Source organism: Cryptomeria japonica, chromosome 4, assembly GCF_030272615.1.
Source record: "Cryptomeria japonica chromosome 4, Sugi_1.0, whole genome shotgun sequence".
Taxonomy (NCBI): domain Eukaryota; kingdom Viridiplantae; phylum Streptophyta; class Pinopsida; order Cupressales; family Cupressaceae; genus Cryptomeria; species Cryptomeria japonica.
The window spans coordinates 676,133,786-676,153,626 of NC_081408.1; the positions used below are offsets into that span (position 1 = coordinate 676,133,786).

Below are 19,841 nucleotides of genomic sequence, written 5' to 3' on the forward strand. Positions count from 1 at the left end.
ACCGGTTTGACCAGAAAGACTCCGAATGGTACTTCCAAGAGTTAACACACCTTAAGCAATCAGGAACCATTGAAGACTATACAGACCAATTCCAAAACCTATCAGTAATGGTCCCCGACCTATCCCAGAGAAGGCTTACTTACATGTTTTTAGAAGGCTTGAAAGACTATTAAAATTTTTGTAAAACCCTTAGAACCACAAAATTTAGTAGAGGCCATTAAGAAAACTAGGATGGTCGAATTTAGTGCCCCCAAGAACATCTCAACCAAAACACCGCATAGGAATGAGGGACCCCAGAGGGACTGTCGGGAGAGGCCCTGCCGCTTTTGCAAGAAACCTTGGAGTTTGAATCACCGATGTAAGGATAGAGAGGAACTCATGGAGAAAGGGTTATGTTTCAAATGCAAGGCCCCATGGGGAAAAGGCCATGAATGTAAAAGAGGACAGCTAAATAACACAGAAGAAATACGGGATGAGGAAAGACCCTATAAAAGGGCCTGGTTTGAAAGCAACGAACCGGGTACCTTGGCAGTCATCACTCCAGGAAGTGAGAATAGATGCTTCAAACTCAAAGGGATTATCAAGGGACAGAAAGTAATCGCTTTGGTAGACACAGGAGCCTCACATGACTTCATTAGCAAACACTTAGCAGCAAAGAGAAGGTTAAAAACTCAAGAGTTTGGAGGGTTTGAAGTGATCATGGGCAATGGAGTCATAGATAGGTGCACTAAAATTATACCTCAATTGGAAGTCATCCTAGGGGGCATACAATTAAGAGGAACGTTTTTGTGGTGAACTTAGAGAACGACATCATTTTGGGGATGCCATGGATAAACTCATTGGGACGGTTCACCATGGACAGTCCAAATCGGGAGATATGCTTCCAACATGAAGGGAGAGAGATAACATTAAAAGGAATTCTCGATGGCTCTCCAAAGATAGTATCATGTAATAAAATGGAGAAAATCCTTAGGCATGATCAAGGAGAGTGGGTCGCCCAATGTATGGTCTTGGATAAATCTCCAACCGAAGGTCAAATTGTTCATAGTGATATACAACCCATCCTTAGGAGACACAAAAAAAGTCTTCGAAGACATTCCCCCGGGCTTGCCCCCAAAAAGGGAATTTGAACACTCCATTGAATTAGAAGAAGGAGCAAAACCTGTCATTACCACTCCTTACCACCACCCCCACAAATTCAAAGAGGAGATTGAAAAAACCATAAAAGAGTTATTAGAAATGGGACACATCCAACCAACCAGCAGCCCCTTTGCTTCATCAGTGGTATTGGTCAAGAAGAAAGATGGGACGATGAGAATGTGCATAGATTACCGGGCCCTGAATAAAAAGACTATAAAAAACAAATACCCTATTCCGAGAATTGACGAACTAATGGATGAACTACACGGAGCAAGATATTTCTCTAAAATTGATCTAAGGTTAGGATACCATCAGATTAGAATGAGGGAAGAGGATATTCCCAAAACAACATTCAGATGTCACTATGGGCATTTCGAGTTTTTGGTCCTCCCATTTGGTCTCACTAACGCCCCGGCCACCTTCCAGTCATGCATGAATCATACGTTCAGGCAACAATTGAGGAAATTTCTTCTAATATTCTTTGATGATATACTTATTTACAGCAAGACATGGGAAGAACATCTCCGACACATTGAGGAGGTATTAAATATTCTTGAGTCTGAATCATTATATGCCAAAGTCTCCAAATGCGAATTTGGGATGAAAGAAATTATCTACCTAGGACACAAAATTAGTGAGGCCGGAGTAAGTGTGGATGAAGAAAAGATCAGGGCCATCAAGGAATGGCCCACCCCTAGAACCTTAACACAATTAAGGGGATTTGTGGGACTATGCAGCTGCTACAGATGCTTTGTAAAAGGGTTTTCCAAGATTGCAGCACCCCTTACTGATCTAACTTAGAAAGGGGCTTTCGCATGGAATGACCAAGCCCAACAGGCTTTTGAACAACTTAAAATAACCATGAGCACATGTCCAGTATTAGCCATTCCCGACTTCTCTATACCTTTTGACCTTTTGAACTACAATGTGATGCATCTGAGAAGGGAATTGGGGCAGTACTCATGCAAAAGAAACACCCCCTAGCTTTTGAGAGCCGTAAACTTACCGAAGCAGAAAGACACTAATCTATTTATGACAAAGAAATGCTAGCCATAATGCACGCCTTGGCCAAATTTCGCCAATACCTTGTCTGCGGGAAGTTTGGTGTGAAAACCGATCATAACAGTCTACGCTTCTTCTTGAGCCAAAAGGATCTTAATGATAGGCAACAAAAATGGGTGAGCAAAATACAAGCCTACGACTTTGATATAGAATATGCAAAAGGGGTGAATAATGGGGCAGCGGATGCATTGTCCTGAAGAGCCCACCTCAATACCCTTACCAGCATCTCAAAGGACTGGAAGGAAGAAATACTTAATGAATATGACCAAGATCCACAAGCAAAGGAAATCTTGGAGGGAAACCTTCCCAATGAAGATTTTAAAATTAGGGGAGATCTCATCTTGTACAAGTGAAGGGTATACTTGACCCCTCAGACCAGATTCAAAAGCAAAATCCTAAAAGAATTCCATGATAACCCCCTGGTAGGACATCAAGGATACTATAAAACTTATAAACACATTAGGGAAAAATATGCATGGAAAGACCAAAAAAGAGATGTCCAAAAATATGTACAAGAGTGCCTAACTTGTCAATGCAATAAAACTGAATTCACCCACCCAACTGGGTTGCTTCAATGTCATAACCCCTCTTTGGACATTGGATTAAATAAATACGATAATTAAAACATTTATTAAATTAACATTTAATAATATTGAAAAATCGTCTCATTTATGAGCCTTCACGATTTTCCTCTAATATATAATTATTAATGTTTATTATTATTTGTTATGATTATTATTTATTATTATTGTTATATATGATTATTATTTATTATTATTTATATAGTAATTATCAAACAATTATAATGCAATAAGCGTTGGAATAGATTGAGAATCAACAAAATCGAAAATATCTCTTGAAGACGACCTTTAATGTTTACCATGATGAGAACCGGTAAACACGGGAATCATTATACATACCGATAAATCAATTATCGGAAGTGTTTGACTATTAATTCATATTGTATAACCCATATGCATCGGACCTAATAGAACTCCTTTTCCTTCGTACCCGTGGAAGAATGGAGAGTCACGAATGCGGAAGATCTGTACTTAGACCGTTAAAGAGTCTCCTATATTGGAGATCATGACTCATATTCCTTGCGGGCATTCACTCGATTGCGGGCCATGAGATGATGGCGGTGATGAAACAAAGACTATCTTATTGCATCACATTTGGTTATGAACGGTTTTACATAACCGATTCCATCTATTAGTGTATTGGTTAATATCGTTTATGGTTGTTTGTTATTAATTATACATAACCGATTATATCTGTATCGGTTTGGTTATTATTCCGATTACATTTATGAATCGGTTTGTCTTCAAAAGCCATCGGTCCCTTGGTAAAGAGTCACGAGCTCTTAGGAAGACTTTAAGTTTCATATATAAGTATGATATATCTCCTTTGGAAAAAGAGGGGAGGAGGACATCAACAAGTCAATAATATACTGTATATGTGAATATATACATATAGATCGTGGGAAGTTTGTCTCTTATTAGTGATCCATTTTGGATCGCTCCTTGTGAGCAATTACCTTGGGCATACTATCAATTGCATAAGGAACAAAGTCAGCAGTCTGGGAGAACACCATATCTTATTATAAAGGAAGAAATACCACGTGGGAGGCCTCTGATCTGACAGAGAAATCAGAATTTAAGGAAAAAGACTTCAACAGAAATTTAAGTTAATTAATATTAGAAGGACCTTGCCAAAGTGCTTTGTGGGCCCACCCAATAATTATTCAGAATATTATAATAAAAGAATCTTCCAATATTATTTGTAGAAAAGGTTGAAGATTTCACAACTTTTGTTGTGTGTTTTAGCAGCAGCTCCACTATAGGGAATGGGGCCCACTTGTAATATTTGGAGATATTGTTTGTGTTTTCAATTTCAACACCACTTAAGCTTTTACAAGGAATCTGGGAATTTTTGTTTGTGATTTGAGCCAAAGGGTTAACAAATGTTTAAGAGGAGTCAACAACATGCTGAAGAATTTTGCTTGGGAGAGTGCCAAGATAAGTACTACTCTTTTAAATTCAATATTTTAATGAAATGTGTTTTTTTAATAATTTTATGTTTATTAATATATTATCATTCTCACTTTAATTTGAAATTGATGTCTCAGTATTAAATGATGGTAAGTCTTAGATGGGGACATTACATTCAACCATTACCTATTCCCAATCAAAAGTGGGAGAACATTTCTATGGATTTCATAACAGGGTTGCCAAGGACACAAGGAAAGGATAGCATCTTTGTGGTGGTAGACAGACTCACAAAGTATGCCCATTTCCTTGCAGTCTCCACATAATACAAAGCCTACCAAATAGCCGATCTATTCTTCAGGGAAATTTTCAGACTCCACGGACTCCCCCTGAATATTGTCAGTGACAGAGATAGCAAGTTTATTAGCCAATTTTGGCAGGAACTCTTCAGAATGGCAGGAACAGTCTTGACCCCTAGTACCAATTACCATCCTCAAACTGACGGGCAAACTGAGACAGTGAACAAATGGATAGAGGACTACCTAAGGAATTATGTTATAGGGCAACATACTACTTGGGTTAAGTGTCTACACTTAGGAGAACATTGTTACGACACGACACACCACATGTCAATAGGGATGAGTCCTTTCCAAGCCTTGTACGGCTATGAGGCCACGAGCTTTGGGGAATTAATAACCCAAGAAAGCAAAGTACCAAGGGCACAAGATTTTGTTCAGCAGAGTAGGGACATCATGAAAACCTTGAAAGAGAATTTACAACAAGCCCAAAATCAACAAAAGATCTATGCAGACCGGAAGTGTACGGAAAGGACGTTCGAGGCCAAAGATCTGGTGTTTTTAAGGCTACAACCATATAAACAATCTTCCCTCAAGAAGAATGGGGCTGAAAAATTGAAACCCCGGTTCTATGGACCCTACAAGGTAATTCGAAGGATCGGGGAAGTAGCTTATGAGATAGAACTTCCCAAAGACAGTAAAATACATAATGTGTTCCATGTCTCCTGACTTAAAAAGGTTCTCGGGCAACACTTGGCTCCATGCAGTGAACTACCTCCCCTAGATGATGAAGGGAAACTCACTTTGTACGCTGAGATCATTCTGGATACGCGGAAAAGGGAGCTTAGGAACCAAACCATTACCGAACACTTGATTAAATGGAGGAATCTCCCAAATGAGGATGCTACTTGGGAAAAAGAGGAGGATCTAAAAATGCTTGAGGACAAGCAAATTGAGACGGAGGGACTGTGATAACCCCCTACCGTATCACCTGATGAAATCTTATAAATATCCCAATAAGGATAATAGCACATATAAAATGAAGAGGTTAATTATAAAAGAAATCAGTTATTAAAATAATGTATTAAAAGAGGAAATAAATTATTAATTAATGTTAAGCAATTAAATAAATGAATGATCAAATAATATTAATGTTTATTTAATAATGTCAAATTTTAAATGGGAGTGAGAATTGTAAATTTTAAATATATTAAAAGGTATGTGATAACCCCCGTGGAAAGCTAACACCACGGTGCCCCCCCCCCCCCCCTGCGGGAAGGGGTGGGACGGGGGTCGCAGCCTAGGCTGCGACCACCATCACACCCCTTCCTGTGGAAGGGACCCCGTGGTGGGATGTGACCCTTACCCTCCACGGGGTATAAAGGAAGATCTCCACAGCGCTAAGGGAAGAAGGAAGAAAGGGAGACGAGAGGACTACAGACAACCCCCGCGGATTACGAACTGCAACTGCAGGATGCAAATCACGAATAGGTAAGAGGCGTTTAATGGTCACAGGATATATATGTGTGTGGACGTGTGTGCCACACACACACATATATATTAATGAATATTTCTGAATACATATTATTGAATATTTCTGAATACATATTATTGAATATTTCTGAACATATATTACTGGATATTATCTTATGTATGTAGCAATGAATATAGGTATGTCATGCAGAATATTTATATATATCTAGGATCAATAAAGAGAATTAAGGAATATGTAAATTTAGACGTAAATTATGGAATGAAAAATGATAATGAATTGTAGAATGTAATATGAATAATGTGGCTATATGATGGAGGCTATTGGGAGGAAATTCCCTTAGCCTAATGCAGGGATTACGATAATCCCTGGTAGGCAATATATACTGAGTATCTATATGCATATATATGGCTTGGGTGACAAAAGTCATCCAAGAAGAGACGGATCTGACCGGTCCTCTTTGGTAGACTTGGATGATGAGATGCATCATCCAAGGCAAGGAATTGATCATACATGATGGTCTTCCTTGGTAGGCTTGGATGTAAGATATTACATCCAAGACAGGAATCAAATTATCCTTCGATTTCCTGGTATGGCTTGGAACCAAGATGGGCTCCAAGAAGGCGAGCTTCACAGCTGCCTAAGGACATGTCCCAATACTGCACTCGTATCCTTTTTTATCTAAATAAGAATTGAGATTAGTTTTAATTGAATAATTGAAGTTTAATTGCAAAGTAGATTAGTTACATATATATATTTGTTGCATTCTAACAGTCTGTTTTGCAGGACAGTGATCTCTAACTAGTAGGGACATTACAGTTTCCAAAACCGTAGACTATCATTTCACCTTGCCTTTATCTGAATAAATGAGATAACATGAATATTTTTCTTCTGGTCACATTTTTAGTTTACATTCCAACTGTTTGGTGAAATGTTTACTCTCAATGTTGGATAATTGTTCAATGTAATTCCCGGATTTGGTTAAAGAAGAATAATGATTTGGCATTGATTGATTCTATTAGTTTTATATGGTTTGTAATTTGGTTGGTTGGCCATCAATAAGTTGTGTTGGATTAGAGTTAATTTTGAAAATTTGGTGGATTCTGGCTAACACTCCTGAGCCAGGGACATTACACCGTGACTGTGAGAATTATATTTGAAGTACCTAATTGTTGCCAAAGAGAACACAGGCATTGGCAACTACTTACAACCAACTCCTAACAACTACTCACAAGTCGATAAATGATTAACACATTGTCAGGCACAACCATACTAACAAAACATAATAAGTTAATTTTATGGATAGTAATTTATATTTGGAGAGTATTTGTGATCTCTTTGGGGATGTTGATTATTGGCCATGTTTGTACCAAAATGGACAACATTGATAAATTTTGGTGCCATAGGCATGAAATTGGGATGCCAACTCTTATTGATTATTTAGGCTGCATTTTGATATTAATGGAACTTATCCTAAAAGATTTGGGAAACAAAAGTGACTAAATTCTAGTATCTCCATTGGCATTTTGTAGCTCGAAAATAGAATTATTGTAGTATCTTGCTTGCAGATCTTCAAAAAGCAGTTTGATGTTGCGAGCTCCTTTTAGATGGGTGTGGCTAATAGGGCAGCCTTGGAATGAAAAATTATGGTAACTTTACATGCCTTGAATGGGATGTGGTATTTTCTGGACTGTACATTTGCTTGATGCCTGCAGCAGAAGCAAGAGTTAGTTAGGGCTATGCAGTACTAAAAATTCAAAGCAATAGTGTTATCAGCTCTGATTCCAGGCTACTATGGTTATAAATCACATGTTCCACATGTGATAATGCCCCAACTTATCTATATGTGGTGAGGTTTCAAGTGTTTTTTTTTGGAGAAGACAAGTTCCAAATTGGAATCAAGCTCTGTGCGTTTGATCTCTGTGGGGATGTGAAAAATATAGTCTTAATATGGTACAAATTACAAGTTTCCAGACATTTTTTACATAATAAATTAATGTCTGTTCCAAGTTCACACTGTTTGGAAACGGTTGGTTTGATTAGTTTTTAATACTATGAAAGTTCATAGATGCATGGTGGTGTTGAAGACTAAATGTTCCAAATTTGCAAGTCAATTAGAATGCCATATAACTATAGTTGAAAGTGTGAATTCTTTGAAGTTAAAATATAAATCTATGCCTTGGACACAGGATTAGGGTTAAATGTTAACAGGTCCACAGGTTGGCTTCTCAACTTAATCATGATAAAAACTGTGATGTTGTCTTCGGGGATCGTTTTCTATTTTGTCCTTCTTTCACTTGTAATGGATGAAATGAATAATTCAGTCAACTAATTCCCTCTGTTTCTGTAATGTCCCCAGTTTGGAATTACCTTAGATTTGCCCACAATGATCACTGCTCTTCATAATGTCATTGCTGCTCTTCTAATTCTGTTCGGCATTGGAGCAATATTCCATGAATTGCTTCCTCTAAATAGACTCCAATGATCTCTTTTATATACATGTAAATGCACCCCTTAATCCAATGGATGCTACCCCTCATACAGGTTGGCCAAGATAGCATTTTATTTCTTTTTATTTGCCTTCACTAAAGTGGGTGCTCATCTTCACGATGTTGGCCCAAGACAAGTTTAGTTTATTTAATTGTATTTTTAATTCATCATTCCCGAAGAGGGGCAAACTGTAATGTCCCCATATGGTAATACTCAGGAAATAAGCAAACAATTGACTCGTAAATCGCTTGCAAAAGACTTCTTTCTATTAAAGCTCAATTGCAAGAGACTTCCTTTGAAGATAGACTCCACTAACACTTAGAATAATAAAAAATTGATGCTCTTTAAGAAAGATAGATTGTGATAAATGATTGATATCACTCATAATAGAACGATATTACAATCACTGTCACTATTATCTCTGATTTAACACTTTAATGTATGCCAAATGATCTTGATCTAAATATCTGTACTTAGTGTAATGCAATCAATGAAAAGGATGGTCTAGAGTATCTCTGCTGTCTCTGATAAAACCTATAATAATTGTGCAATGGTGATCTCTGATCTGTAAAGGGTGGAGTTTACTCCGCTATCTCTGATATGACAGTGTATATTATGCCGCAAGTAACCTCTCAACTCCTTGTAGCCTTTCCTGATATATTGATGTCAATGTGCTGTGTTCTTTCCTCAATCGCTTATAGAAATGATGCAGGTTTGCTGTTCTGATTAGAGTCTTGAAGTATCCAATGATCTCATTAATATCGCTTATACCAATATTGTGATTGCTATGACTGATTTGGCTATATCAATATGTAATATACTTTGTATTGATCAATTCAGACCCTCAGTCTATATATGAATGCTTGTCTGATATGTATGATTATATAGCAGTAGCGATTACATATGAACTTCAGAAACGGATGCTTGCCATATTTAACTTGTGAATTATAGTAATTCCAAAGGCGCTATTTCTAATATGTATCGCTGGAAAATATATGTCCAAAGCCAAGGGCTGGTTGCTTAATAAGGGTGAATAAGTAAGCCAATAATTCTCATGGGTGTATTCTGATTCGTATATGCTTCGCTTGTTGGAAAAAGATTGTGTTATTTTTCTTATTCCCTCATTTATATCTCCGATTTATAATGGAAACATGTAATCAATGTCCTTTGCTTATAGCAATGCTTCGGTATCTAGTATATCAATGAAATTAAGAAATGGAACGTCCTTGCTTGAAGCGATTGGCGCATTGTCTGGTTGTCAATAAATACTTGCACTTCAATGGATGCTCTATCTGATGCACAATCTAGAGTGTATGATCCCTTAGATGCCGTCTCTAATATATACTACTTGCACCAAATAAGCCGATAGGCTATTGACTCGAAACAGAGCGTATCCAAAGGATGGGAAGAGAAGAGGTAATATTTTATTTTTATTTTTTCTTATGTTGAAATCGATGATCTAATGGAAGGGAAATATCGAACTCATATACTTAACATGATGCCTGTTCCAAACAGCATGTCTCTAACCAACACGTCTCCCCCCACTTAGAACGGTCAAGCATTAACACGTCTTAAAGACTAAGTTAACATGTTTTAACAAAGAGTCAATTCATATTTAATCATAACATAGAACTGATTTATATATTAACCAATTCATACATATTAAGCATTACATAGAATCGATTCATATCCCCCCACTTAGAACGGTCAAGCATTAACACGTCTTAAAGACTAAGTTAACATGTTTTAACAAAGAGTCAATTCATATTTAATCATAACATAGAACTGATTTATATATTAACCAATTCATACATATTAAGCATTACATAGAATCGATTCATATATTAATCGATTCATATTAATTATCTCATAGAATCGAATCATATAATAGTTGATTCATATACATAATACAATATATATTAATTAGTGAACTAAGTTGACTCGGTCAGTGTAATATATTCAATATATCTATTTTATGTTTTAATGGTAAAACTTCTTTAATAGTTAATATAATATTAAGAATTGAAATATTAACGTTACATTAAAATAAAACAATAATAATAAATAATAATCATAACAAATAATAAATATTAATAATCATATATTAAAGGAAAATCGTGAAGTCTCATAAATGAGACGATTTTCCAATATTATTAAATGTTAATTAATAAATGTTTTAATTATCGTCTTTATTTAATCCCATGTACAAAGAGGGGTTATGACACAAACATAACAAGGGGGTTGGCCTTAGTACAGAATAGTTTTACTTTATTCATTTTTTTTTTTTCAGTTGGCCCTTTTTATTGTTCATCCATCGGTTTGTTATAAAATAGTGGTTGCAATCTGGTTTTGGGGCATGATAGTCCACCCTTACTGAAATTGCTTGTCCTCGAGCAATAGTTGAATGAACATGGAGTCTAATTCTGCGCTATTCTTCTATTGTCATAAGTTTCAAATTAAGACATGCTTTCTCAAATGTGAGTTATAACCAATAGTTGGAAATTGGCAAAGTTTAATTTAAGACAAATTTTCTCTCATCTTCCAGAGAGAAGGACCAAGGCCATCTTGTATTTGCAGAAATTGATTAGGTTAGCCATACGTTTGCACATTGAATATTTTTGTGAGTCGAACTGAGGGTGAGTCTTTTAGCATATTAAGATGAGAATTAGAAGCATGACACCCATCTATGACCTTAAATTGTTCTTTCTAAATAAATTCATATCTTTTGGTTTACTTCTAGTTATTCTCATATTCTAGGTCAACCAAAAATAGTAATCTCATGATGATAGGAATAAGTTTACAATAATCATAGACAGTCATGGAGTAGACATATTGGAAACACATCAGGTATGAACTAGACACGGATCATACACATAAAAACATGAAATATACATATGAATATATGCAGACACAAAGCATACACATAAAAACATGAAATATACATATGAATATATGCAGACACAAAGCATACACATAAAAACATAAAGTATAAACTTGAATATATGCAGACACAGTATACACATGATTACACATATTGTTAGATCCCTTCTCTTTGACTAGAATGCCTACTTAGATGGTGATCTTATAATTTCATCCCTTCCTTATAATTCCATAGGGGGCCTAACCCCACCTTGGTGCTTCCATGAGCCAGGAAGGGGGGCCTAAATCCACCTTGCTACTCGTAAGCTATTTAGAGCCAAAAATTGGGCCTAACACCATCTTGCTTCTCATAAGCCATTTAGAGCCAGAAAGTGGGCCTAACCCCATCTTGCTTCTTGTAAGCCATTTAGAGCCAGAAAGTGGGCCTAACCCCATCTTGCTGCTCGTAAGCCATTTAGAGCTAGAAAGAGGGCCTAGCCCCATCTTGCTGCTCATAAGCCATTTTGAGCTGCAGGGTGCCTAACCCTGCCTTTCTGCTCCTATATGCTCATAAATGTGTCATAAACTTGCTTCAATATGCTTCAAACATTTGCTTATGAAGTCCCTTTGGATTTTCTCATAACCCTCTTTTACAGATTGCTATTTTTTTTATATAACTGCTTTTGCATCGAATTGGTATCACATCTCTTAATAGGTGATTTGCTTATGACTATTGGGGAAGAGGTAAGCTCTTCTCTTACTAATTCGTGCTTCTTGTCTCAGTCACAGGACTGTCACTTCTCAATACCCTTCCATGTAGGGCTAATTCTCAAAATCCCTTGTCCCTCCTGTCTCCTCTTGTTGGTTTAGAAAGTCCTGAATGTCTCTTTTTGGACTGTCATACCTTCATTCATGCAACACAGGGTTGTCTTTTCTCTATCACGTTCTATGGACTGTCATCTTATCTTTCAACTCTGCCTTTCACACTTAGAACTGTCTTTGAGATAAGTCTGGTACTATTTTCTTGAAGTTTTCCATATAGACCAAACCCTTGGATCGTCCCAACAATTTTAGATTGTCCTAATGATCTTTATTCACTGTAACAACTGATGTCTCCTGGATAATTGCCCTTGCAGTATGAGCTCATGTTTAAAATTGTCATTCTATACATTTACCACTGTCAGTCTTTAAACTTGGTGTGACAACTAAGCATTAACCTCACCCTAGGACCATCACATCTGTTTGACATATCTGTCACTTATAAACTTTGCCATGACCTTGCCACTCTGGAATATTGTGACTGTCCTATGCTTGTTCTTATCATGACAGTATGTTTTTCTTTTTCACGATTAAGTTTCCTCCTAATAGGCTGATCATGCATACATTTATACCCTCTACACTCTGTCATGAAGTTCCTCTTTCTTCATCCACCCTGCCATGCCATTGATGCTTATCTTTTAAGGCATACTGCCCTCTTTATTTTGCAGACGGTTGTCATATCTTATTATTCTTTGTCAAAAGACACTATCATTACCTAGCCTATATCCATCTATATCATAGTGTACTCTTATCAGTGTACTCACTCCAAGAGGTCTCTTACACATTACCAATATGATCTCAACCAGTACACTTGTGCCCTAGACTTATCAAAGGACTGTTGTGATATCTGCATGATATTTAATCTGCCTTTTATCTGGCAAACCCAATCCTTGTCATATTATGTTTGGGCTAGTGATATGTCACTTGGCTAGTCACAACTATTCCTTTTGTCTTGTTACCACCATTGTTACTCAACATTATATCCACGTCTATGACAGATTCTTACACTTTTCTTGAGTGATCATAACTCTTCTGATGTCTGTCTTGTTTTTCATGCTTATGAATTGCAACCTTTATGCCTACTTAACAGTGCCCTTCGTTGTTTGTTATCTTCCACACTAGGTTGGTCCATTTGACTCTACATTAAGTAATGCATATTGCATTCTCTACCCACGTGTTGTGTATGCTACTTTTTGACCCTCGTCCTGTATGGTTCTTTTACCATCAACTGTGTAATTGAAACTTTGCCACTGCAACTCTATCTTCCACAGGATGCCCATGTGCAATCCTCTTTCTTTGAGACTCTTGCATGATGTCAAATGATTTGATCATTATCTTCAGGCAGATTGCATAGTGCTGTACTCACAGGCTGGCAGAATAACTGCTCTGATACCATTTGTGATGTCCCCTTCTGGGATCATTTTCTATTTTGCCCTTCTTTCACTTGTAATGGATGAAATGAATAATTCAGTCAACTAATTCCATCTTTTTCTGTAATGTTCCCCATTGGGAATAACCCTAGATTTGCTCACAATGATCACTGCTCTTCATAATGTCATTGCTGCTCGTCTAATTCTGTTCAGCATTGGAGTAATATTCCATGAATTGCTTCCCCAAATAAATTTCAAATGATCTCTCTTATATACTTTTAAATGCACCCCTTAATCGAATTGATGCAGCACCTTATACAGGTTGGTCAAGATAGCATTTTATTTCTTTTTATTCCCTTCACTAAAGTGGGCACTCAGCTTCATGAGATTGGCCCAAGACAAGTTTAGTTTATTTAATTGTTTTAATTCATCATTCCCCAAGAGGGGTGAACATAACAAGGGGATCGGCCTTAATACAGACCAGTTCGACTTTATTCATTTTTTTGTTTTGAGTTGGCCCTTTTTGTTGTTAATCCCTCAGTTTGTCATAAATAGTGGTTGCAATCTGGTTTAGGGGCATGACAAAAACCATATGCTCTGGCATTCATCCAATGAATAACCCAATTACATAGCATGTGAGAAAAACAAAGCTTTGCAAGAATGGTATTTTAATTTTTATAAAAGTTACTTTGTGATTTGCAAAATCTGCTACTCAATTCATTCAATGTCATCAGTCTTTCATGGATGATATTTTGAAGATGGAGAGCATTTAATGTTTTCAGATGTGAAAGTAGATTTTTTTGTATAAGTGAGTCATGGTACAAGATTGGTGTGGTTCTGCCTCATTAACGAGCAAGGAAGCTTTACTGCCTTCTGAATGCATAGATGATTTTCTATGTTGGGAAGATAGTAAGCATTGGTCCAACATCCTTTAGCTATGCTCACCGTTACTGGTAAAATTATCATTCAGAATGAATTTTATCATATGCCATTACTTGACTTTTTTCATTTACTTTTATTTCTCATAATCTATCATTTAGGATTATAGTCGGTGGCCCATTATTGTTCTCCCTTGTTGATTTAAAGAAAGAACTGAATTGAATCATTTTCTTTTTTGTTCCAATTACCATTTCCCACATAGAGAAACTGTTGATATTTTATTAAGTTATCAAACAGTGCAATGAAATTTATTCTTGTAGATAATATAATTTGTATTAGTTATGTGTTGTTTATCACTGATGGGTATCATCATACCTCGTTGGCTTGTGATGGGTCTAAGAAACAGTTTTTAGTAGCTGCCGATGGTCATAGTTACTTGGCAACTATCAAGGAGTTTATATAGAACCTTTGCACTTAGTGAAAGGGACCACATGTTAGAATTGCTTATTTCAGTTTTTGTATAAGAGCATTTATGAATAAATAAAGCAATTTTGATATCATTTTGGAACTTTGTTGAATTACTGTGCAACTCCTCTATAAACCATTCATTTGTATGTAATCAGTTTACTCTGCAATAAATAGTTGTTTATTTATTTAGCAGTAAACATGTGGTGCCATTGATGGGATTGTAATCTAGTCACCCATGTTTAAATTGTCAAGTTATCAAAGTCATACTAGATACATTCTCGGAGGACTTAAAAGTATAAGCTTTGCATTTTATTAAGTTGTGTTTTAATGCTTTCACTGTTTTACAATCCAGATTGCTTTCCAGCCTAAATTTCTTTCTTCTCGGGTTGAGAAAGAACGGCGAGCTGTTCTTTCTGAGCTCCAAATGATGAATACCATAGAATACAGGGTTGACTGTCAGGTTAGTTTCATTTGCCCTTTTCTCTGACATCTTGTTGACATTTTTAAAATTTTGTTTGACTTGTAAAATCAAACCAATCAGATCTTTTGATTGAATTCTACTTTTGCTGAGGTTCTCTTCTTTGTGATAAATGAACTTTGTATTGGAAACACAGGTTTTCTAAATATATTAGGACATGATTATGTACTTATGAACTTGGATCTCCATCTAATTATTATTTTGCTGTGATCAGTTGTTGCAACAACTACATTCAGAAAACAAGTTAGGGAGCAGATTTCCGATTGGATTAGAGGAGCAAATAAAAAAATGGGATGTAGAAGCAATTAAAAGATTCCATGAACGTTGGTATTTTCCTGCAAATGCAACTCTATATATTGTGGGCGATATAGATAGTGTTCCGAAGACAGTTTATCACATTGATGTATGTTCCAACTTTCACATCTGTTGTTGTCATTTATTGTTGTATAATTTAGGACTATGCATATTATTTGTGTTAGAAACATCTAGTTTACAACTATAAACTTGTACTTTATTTTAAGCTAGCAGTTTAAAGGGTTGTCATGTAACTTCATTTGAATGAAACACATTATGTTTTTTCTTAACCCATTTATTTTCCTTGCACATTGTGTCTGATGTACAGGCTGTATTTGGGCGAACCCCTTCTGGAAGTGATTTCTCTGTAGCACAGCCACCGAATGCATTTGGTACAATGGCAAGCTTTCTTGCACCCAAACTACCAAGTGCATTAGCTGGTGCTGTTATTGGTGAAACACCAGCTCCTTTAGGAGCACAACAGTCTAAACAGTTGAAAAAAGAAAGGCATGCAGTAAGACCACCTGTCAAGCATAAATGGTCTTTACCTGGAGCTGGGCAGGAATTCAAGAAGCCATATATTTTTCAGCATGAGTTGCTTCAAAATTTTTCTATCCATTTATTCTGCAAGGTGATTGTTGAGAGTGGTTGTATGACTCTTGTTTGTGTTTTGTTGAAATTCTGCCTTGGGATTAAGATACATCACTATTTTTCAAATTTCATATAATTTAGGAACTTAGAAACACCAGCAATATTTCTGGGTTAACTGTGTTTCTTATTAATTACTGGAAACTATTTCAAGTCATTTATCACCTCGATTATTGTTTTTGAGGGAAGTTGAATTTTTATTCTCGATGTGCCATATGCAAGCAATTTGCAGATATAATTTATAAAGAAAACTAAATATAAAAGAGCAGTAAAAAATGAAAGCTTTATTTTATACATCTCTTTCTTTTTCTAAAATCATGTTACTTTCCTTCTGTTTGTTATTCATTCACGTATATGTATAATGTATTGTCATTTGTTGGAAATTCTAAAGTTTGGCATTTCAGTTTTATCTAGCATAAACCTTATCCTTTCTTGGGACGTTTAGCTTGTTTATGTGGATGGACAGAAAATGCTAATCAAGCATTTCTATAACTATTTTTTCAATTCATTTAAATACAACTGAAATTGCTGCAGAAACAGAAATTTATGCTTTTGTTTGTTTGTACTCACTCCATTGGATGAAAACTATCTGACGCCAATGTTTCATTTGTTGTGTGATGGAAATTATTTATGAAGCCTATTTTTTGGAGTAATTTCAAATGTACTTTGGTTGGTTGTCAAGTGTAAATCCTTTCAAGGCCTGAATGGTGAAAATTAGCTGCAATACTCCTTGATATATGCCCAGTATTTCGGCTTTCACACTTACAACTAGCAACTGATCAGTAGAAGCAGACAACATATATTAAAGAAATGTAACAGTTATATGATTGTTAAATCTAGGTGATCAAATGACTGAAATTTCTCCATATAAGTATTCAATCAAAGTGCATCTTGAAGAGAGACATATTTCTTAGAGGTACTTAAATAAACTGAGTCTTAAATCTGAGCTTACAGACTATCCAATTTGCAGCCTTAAAAGAAGCCTAGCTGTACCCCACAAAAATAATAGCCAGTGTCTTAAATGGCATAATGCTGGGTTATAAACATATCTTCAGAAGGTCTAGCTGGTTTCATTGTGGCTATTTCTGCAAGTCCTTTTGCTATGTTCTATTTATTTTTGGTGATATAGTTAACTATTGTATTATTTTACCTGGTTTTAGATGTTGACAATGGAAGAGTGAATGCAACCAGCTATACCAGAAAATGAATTCAAATTTTGAGTAACTAATATGGATGGCAGTTCAGACTGAAATTTTTGACTTCTCTAATTGTGGCATTTATCCGGCTCACTAAACTGTTACTTATTGATTTTGCATGCAAGTTCTACTAGTACCAAGCAACATTGGGTGGTCACTGGTCATTTAATTATTTTCTTACATATGCCTACTTACACCTTTATACGATTAATGCTGTTCGACTCACTTTAAAGATGTATCTGGTTATTGGTACTGGTAAGCATTGCAACTCTCAATGATTTTGTATTATGGATTTTATACAGAAAAGATTTATTAGACTGTGAGTCATTGTAGTTGTTATTGGAATTGGATATATGGTTGCCTCCAAATACCTTCATACTTCTCAACATGAGCCTTAACTGTTTTTATGACTGGAGACACTAACTATCCCAATCTGTCTAATGGACGGTGTCAAAAAAATTTCCATTAAAAATTTGAAAAATGGGTCCCATTTTCATTGTTAGTTTAGGATAGGGTGAGTTTGCTTTCTAGTACTTTTTTGACTGTCTTAGGTGTCAGTGGACTATTTTTTGGGTAGTCGCCGTCATTTCTTTTTCAGTCCGTTTTTGAGATTTAATAGCATGGGATGATTGCAACATTTCTTGATCATCTTCACATGAAACAATCCTGTCTTAAAGCACTTGTTATCTTTGGAGTGGTTGTTTCAAGTTCGAGTGTAGAATTCCCTTATGTTAGGTTCAACTTGTCTCTTTGAGTCAGGGTGGTTGCTTATGCTTAATGCTTTTTTAACAATCAATCCAGCAGAGTATTAGAATTTAGCATACATCTGCAATTTCTCAGCACTAATTTGTGTAGAAATTGTTTGCCAATGCCAATCATATATGGTCTTCACTTGCTTATATTGCTTGGAAACATTTTCCATTGTAAGTATCTAGAAGTTTTCTTGAAATAATGACACTTTCCTCTTCATCACTATCACACCCAATATGCTGCTTGTTTACTGAATCTGAGTCATCATCCAACTCATCCTTTTGCTTTTTGTTTTTTCTTCGTAGTTTGTTGTCCATTTAGTGATTCTTTCTGTTAGGGAATGAGTTCTTCCTTCTTTTAGTGCTTACATTGCTTCTTGTATTATTTGGTTTTCTGTGGTCATATCCAATTTCGTTATTTTCACTTCTCTAGTAACAGCCATATTTGATATTATATACTTAATGACTCCAGTTGTCTATTTCTACTATCTTGGCATTGCCTTTTGTATTATTTGGTTTCCTATGGTCATATCCAATTTCTTTATTTTCACTTCTCTAGTAATAGCCATATTATTAATTATACACTTAAAGACTCCAATTGTGTATTTCTACCATATTCTCAAACTTTGTTTATCAGCACTCTTTGTCTAATAAATCTCCTGGACCACATCTGGTGCATGTTTCTGGGGTTGCCGTGCACTTTCAGGAGTCTCTCTTGCAAATATATCCCATTTACCACATTTTCTAGCATATGATGGGTTTCATTTTCAGGTCCTTTGCTATATGTGCTCTTGAACCTTTGTTACTGTTGTGGTTAATCTCTGATTGCTTGTTTTTTTCCCCAGCCTCCCAATTAGTAGGTGCCTGATGCTTCTTGTGCCAACATACATTGCCTATCCTCTTCTCATTTTGTTTTCAAATTGAATGAGCAGGTTCAGATATCACGTATCTTTACATTGGCAATCAAATACAGTTGTATAGGACATTCATATTCTTCATGCCCTGCAGACGGTAGATTTCTGAGTTTTCTACATTTTCTTTTCTTGTCTTTTATCTTGCATAATTTTTTAGACATGCTTATTATATCATCGCAGTGCAGAACTTTCATCATCATCTATTTAGTCTCTGCTATCCAAAATTTGTTATTGTTGCCCATCCAACATATATTTTGAAGTTCCTTTGTATCCTGGTGCTGGGCCAATTCCTAAGCTTCGTCTAAACCCTTTCCTCCATTCTTATATCAAATATTATTTCTTGAATTAGTTTGGGTATAATTTGTCCGAGGTCCAAGATTCTTTTGTTATAGACTTTAATATATTCTTGGGATTTTTGTTTTTATGACTAGAATTCATTGATGATTTGTTGTTTTGTGTGCCTTGTTTGGACTCAATGAAATTCTATTTTTAGTGTTAATAACCTTTTTACTATCATCCATTATTTCGTGAAATTACGTTATGGCAGAATCTTCAATACACATGCAAACAAGTCATTTACTTTTAGAAGTTTAATTTTCCCCGATTGAAATAACAAGTAAATATCTCTGCTGCATTATCTTCATTGAATCCCAATAGTTTTGGGTCCAGGATTGTTTCAGTTCCTTTTTGAGCTTCAGC

General features: G+C 35.9%; 1 protein-coding gene across 1 annotated transcript in view; it reads left to right on the top strand.

Moving 5' to 3' along the window:
• Positions 1-19,841, top strand: part of LOC131046859 (stromal processing peptidase, chloroplastic) — a 193,716-nt gene that overhangs the window by 95,225 nt on the left and 78,650 nt on the right. The window contains exons 6-8 of the mRNA XM_057980653.2: positions 15,216-15,323; positions 15,556-15,744; positions 15,964-16,266. Of these exons, the coding sequence (XP_057836636.2) occupies positions 15,216-15,323; positions 15,556-15,744; positions 15,964-16,266 (600 nt within the window). The remainder of the gene's footprint in view (positions 1-15,215; positions 15,324-15,555; positions 15,745-15,963; positions 16,267-19,841) is intronic.